At 49.7% G+C, this 4,938-nt stretch overlaps 1 protein-coding gene across 1 annotated transcript; it reads right to left on the bottom strand.

The window, feature by feature from the left end:
* Window positions 1-486: 486 nt before the first annotated feature.
* On the bottom strand, window positions 487-4,076 carry IER3IP1 (immediate early response 3 interacting protein 1). Its single transcript, XM_038124723.1, has 3 exons — window positions 3,889-4,076; window positions 2,276-2,377; window positions 487-1,365 (listed from the first exon to the last, which is right to left on the bottom strand). Exons 1-3 carry the CDS (start codon window positions 3,977-3,979, stop codon window positions 1,310-1,312), a joined length of 249 nt encoding a protein of 82 aa, XP_037980651.1. The 5' UTR covers window positions 3,980-4,076; the 3' UTR covers window positions 487-1,309.
* Window positions 4,077-4,938: the final 862 nt, after the last annotated feature.

Here is a 4,938-nt window from a genome sequence, read left to right as displayed (position 1 = left end):
TATACAACAGCATAAGCTTTAGTCATCAAGACATTGGGAGAAAAGATGATTGGGCAAGCTGCTTTAAAAAAATGAAACTGCCAGGTCTCCCTTGGCCTCCCCTCTTCAAAATTAAAGTCAAACACTTCAGCAGAAGAACAGACAAAGAATTCTAACTTCTCTATAAAGATACACGAGACTCACCTCTTCCAATCAGACTTAACTCAGTCTTAATTGAGACATGACAGGCAGGAGAGCAATTAGGAGCACTCTCTTCCACAGAACTGCAAAGTCACACACACAGTTGCGCTTTCAAAGGCGTTAATTTAACAAATGATGATGACGATGGAGGGTGGGGGAAGGAGCAGTAACAGAAGAGGCTTCAAATTCGCGGGTTTTTCCCAAAGAAATGCATTTGCAAAGCGCAAGTGTTCACCTCCCGGTGGTATTCCCCTCCCACGTTTCCCAGGAAGCTCAGAATACAAACGGTTCCCCACTTCGACCAAAGTGATCACCATGCAGAAGTTTAATACATATTTTAAAAAGTATAATAACAATTCTTGACAGAAAAGTAACAAATACTAATCACTAATATCCCCAAAGTTAACACAGTTACCCAGCTTTAGGTACAGCTTTGTTTTTTTCTTAATTTTTCTTTTTTTTTCTTTTAATTTTGCACTGCAATTGCACTCATTTTCTACTGACTCTACCATCAGTTTGAAACACTGATTTGAAGATAAAAATCCCCAATCGAAGCATGAAAATTCAGCTTTCAATGTTAACCTGGATCAGGACTTTACTCAGCTGATTATATCTCCCTCCATATCAAAGCTGGACTTCAAACCTTTATAGCAGGTATTCTTTATGACATGCTTTCAGAGCCTAATTCATATTCTCTTAAACAGTTCCGTGGTAGTAACTGAAATGAAGACAAACACGTGGTTATTTTCCTCAATTTAAAAACAAATCGGAGAGCGTACTGAAGGAAATTCATCCCTGAGTAACAAAGCATTTAAAAGCTGCATCCCATTGCCAGTCACTGCAACATCCTATGACATTTACTCTAATAATTAATCAACACTATGAACAGGCACAACAGAACTGGTCACAGTCCAATGTGTTTGCAGCGTTGTTGCATTGATCCCGTGATCCTGCCTAATGAAACTGCAAGGGAACATTAGGAAATGGGATAAATAGAAACGGTGTCTTTTATTATTTTAAGTTGAATGTCAGATTGACAGCTAAACCGTGCTGGATCCCAGGGAACTCCGAGCAGTGGTGGTCAGCAACTGGCTTCTTTGGACATCCAAAGGGTGTCAACCGGGTGTCTTCAGCCGAACAGCAGGAGGAGAACGATTGTGATGGAGTTCAGGGCTATTAACGGCACTGCAGAGGGGGAAAAAAAGGAGAAATTTATAGGGAAAATTTTGCTTTCCGCATCACAAAATGACAGGGCTTCATATAACCTTGGGAGAAGGAGCAGAACCAGTCAAAATTTTAGAAATACATTTCATTTTCCTGTGTAAAGTTGGAGCCAGTGGAATGAGCCAGGCTCGAAGACATTAGCAGAAAGCAATAGCAGAAATATTTTTCCACAGGGGGTTTTAACTTTAACCCAGAGCCTTTAGTTCTGTTTTAACTTCAACACAAATAACTCTTTCTCCAGACGATCTAAAATTCAGCTTATATCCTTGGCTTTACTGTGCTTTAGAAAAAATGTTTTGGGTTTTACTCAGTAGTAGGCAAGACAGGTTAAGATTTGTTACTCCCTCTCTACCATCACCTACAAAATGAATTTTTGGTGTCCTTCACAATGAAGAACTATCAGTAACTTACAAATAAAGTATATTTTTTTCTCCCTATCTTCTGAGGCACATAAGCCTGGCTTACCTTTCAGAAACCCCGGAATTACATTTCCCTCACAGGTACTTCCCACAAAGTTGGATTCAGACAAAGTGATTGACACTAATTGCAGACTTTGGTCGATCACCAAACTTCCTGCCAGCTGCCAAACCCCAAGGGAAGGCAAAAGCTCAGCAGGAGAAACACAAGCCAGAGCCAGGGCATGTTTTTATGTTTTTGCACTTTTACCAGAATTAGGGCACTTCTGGTGAGGCCTGCACCCTCTCCCAGAGAGTCCAGGCCCAGAAGAAATACAGATTAGTGCAGAAACAAGAACTACAGATTGTAATAATAACAATAATAACAATAATAACAATAATAACAATAATAACAATAATAACAATAATAATAATAATAATAATAATAATAATAATAGTAAGTATTGTGCCCTTACCTCTCATAACAGTTCGTATTGATCGAATGAGGTTTGTCAGCTGTGCTTTAATTCCTGGTTCCTCTCCAAATCCTCCAATCCCTTGATCGCTTCCCCAGCCAACTGGGTCACATAAAAACAGACACACACTTTAGGAAAAAAACCCCAAAACCACACGACAAATGCTGCAATTTTAACGAGCAATCTATCCTGAATGTAGCTTACACCAGCACAGACAGACAGCCCAGTAAGCCTTGTTTCATGAGCATGTTTTAGTACAGTAGGCTGAAAGCTGTTAAACCTCAGCCTTAATGACAAATCCATGTTTCTGTAAAGAAAACCCTGGCCTTTTTAATACACCGCTGTTCCCTGCGTGCCCAGACTAACACCTGAGTTCGTCTGTGCTTAAAAAATAAAACAGCTGTCAAAATAAACCCTAAACCAACTGCAACCTTTCCATAGTCTCGAAAATAAAACAGCGAATAACTGCTGGGTGTGAAGTGATGGTGCTTCAGCGCTGAGAAAGAGGCCACACGAGAGAAAAACAGCCAGCGCCAATTCCAGAACTGGGGTGATGATTTCTGCAGCTGCTGTAAAAAAAAAGCTAGAACTCTTGAGGGAAAAAATGGGGGACTTTTATGAGAGTAGCAGAAGTCCTGAAGTTTTACGATGCCTGGACACAGCATGATGGCACCAGGGATGCGTCCAGGGATTTCTAAGACCTGCTGGCTGCAGCCCTTACCATTTTGGGAAGGAGCAGAGCAAGGAGCAGCTCTCAATACACCAAGCTCCACTGCCCAAGCTGTGCCTTTCTTTCTCCAGAGGCCACTCTTCAGTGACTTTTGTTCTCCCTTTCTGGTCTCCCTGGCACCAAACTGAGGGTGGTGGGCGAGTCCTCTCCCTCACCAGCCTTGCCAGCTGCTGCTTCCCACTGGGATGAGCCCGGAGCTATATTCCCAAGTCTCACGAGGCCGACAAGTGGCTTCACCCATCCCACTATTCCCCATAACTCCCTTTTTTAATTCTAGCTGCTCATCAGGAGAGCAAAAGAAAAGCCCAAACCAAAACTGAGCAGATCCACTGAAACAAATCCAGCAGGAGAAAGGGATGCCCTTCTGCACTCCTGCCAAAAATCCTGGCTCAGCCTGACGTGGAGAAGTCAGGATTCTCCACAGCAGTGAACTGGGAAACCATGGATCATGGGCCATTTTTTTTTTCCACGGCTTTGCAGATCTCTGCCGGTGGATTTTCTGTTTGGCAGGGCTTTGGCTTCTTCTGAAGGGCAAGGATGCCCAGCCCTGGGAATCCCACGGACCGACAGTCGCCATCTCATGAAGAACCAGGCACGGCAAGAAAAAGGAAACCTTTGTACGACACCTAACACTCCGAGGCGCGGCACGGAGTGCCGTGAAACAGTTAAAAATGAACAGGAAAAAAGGACAATTATTGGGGGGGGGGGCGGCGGGAAAGAGAGACAAAGGTACGACGAAAGCGGCTGGGAATTCCTCCCCAAACCCACCCCGAATCCCAAACCCCTCCCCCGGGCGCTGCTGCTCCCACCGGCAGGGAGCGGCGGCGGGGGCCGCGGCCACCGCGTCCACCTCCCCCAAGGCCGGGCGGCCCTCCCAGCTCACCGTGGCGGAGGAAGCGCTCCTCGTGCAGCACGGCCACTGCATTGACGATGAGGAGCGAGGCCTGCAGCAGCGAGTAGAGCGTGAACGCCATGGCCCGGCGGGGCGGAGCGGGGCGGCACCGGCGGCGGCGGCGGCGGCGGCGCCCGAGAGAGACGTGGCGGGGCTGGGGGCGGAGCCTCCCCTCACGGCCCGGAGGGGGCGGGGCCTGATGGGCGGGGCCTCGCTCGAGCGCTGGGGCGGGGCTTTTGATGGGCGTGGCCTCTCCGCGGCAGCCGCGCGTTGGGCGAGCAGGGAGAGGGCGCGGCTTAGCGGGGTGGGGCTAATGTGGGGCGTGGCTTGGTGAGCCCGGCCTAACGGGGCGGTTAGGGCGCGGCTTGTGGGGGCGTGGCCTCCCGGCAGCGCCGCGCCTGCCCCAGGGGGCGTGGTCTAGAGGGGCGTGTCCTGGAGGGGGCGTGGCCTCCGGCTGGCGGCAGCCGCGCTCGGCTCGGGGCTCGCCCGCGGATCCCCCGGGATCCCGAACCTGGCGGAGCCCCTCGGGTCCGGCGGAACCCTGGGCATCCCTCGAGCCCCGTGGACCCCTCGGTGCCCCTGGGGTTCCTTGGAGCCTCTGGAGCGCGCTGGATCCATGGATCCCTCTGGTCAATGGATCACTTGGATGCCTGTGGATGCCTCGACTCCGTGGATCTCTCGGAACACCGTGGGTCCCGTGGAGCCCCTTGGGTCCATTGGGTCCGTGGATCCCTCGCGCCCATGGATCCTTTGGAGCCCCGTGGAGCCCTCGAGTCCGTGGATGCCTCAGAACCCCGTGGGTCCCTCGGAGCTCCTTGGGTCTGTCGGGACCGTGGATCCCTTGGGTTCATGGATGCCTCGTAGCCCCGTGGTTCCATCAGAACCCCTTGGGTCCATTGGATCTGTGAATGCCTTCAGTCCATGGATCCCGTGGAACCCCGTGGATCCCCTGGGTCCATTGGTCGTTCAGAGACCTTTGGATCCCTTGGGTCCATTGATCTGTCAGAGCCTCTTGGGTTCACTGGGTCCATGGATCCCTCG

The sequence above is a fragment of the Motacilla alba genome, chromosome Z (genome assembly GCF_015832195.1).
Source record: "Motacilla alba alba isolate MOTALB_02 chromosome Z, Motacilla_alba_V1.0_pri, whole genome shotgun sequence".
Taxonomy (NCBI): domain Eukaryota; kingdom Metazoa; phylum Chordata; class Aves; order Passeriformes; family Motacillidae; genus Motacilla; species Motacilla alba.
The sequence above is the reverse complement of the archived record's forward strand: the minus strand, read 5'-3'. Positions and strand labels throughout refer to the sequence as shown.

Excerpts from the sequence above, each read along its gene's own strand:
- IER3IP1 (XM_038124723.1), bottom strand. The coding sequence starts at position 3,979 with ATGGCGTTCACGCTCTACTCGCTGCTGCAGGCCTCGCTCCTCATCGTC. Across the intron at positions 2,378-3,888 it reads GGAGCGCTTCCTCCGCCACG|TTGGCTGGGGAAGCGATCAA; the intron begins GTGAGCTGGGAG and ends TATGTGACCCAG. Across the intron at positions 1,366-2,275 it reads AATACGAACTGTTATGAGAG|TGCCGTTAATAGCCCTGAAC; the intron begins GTAAGGGCACAA and ends CCCCCTCTGCAG.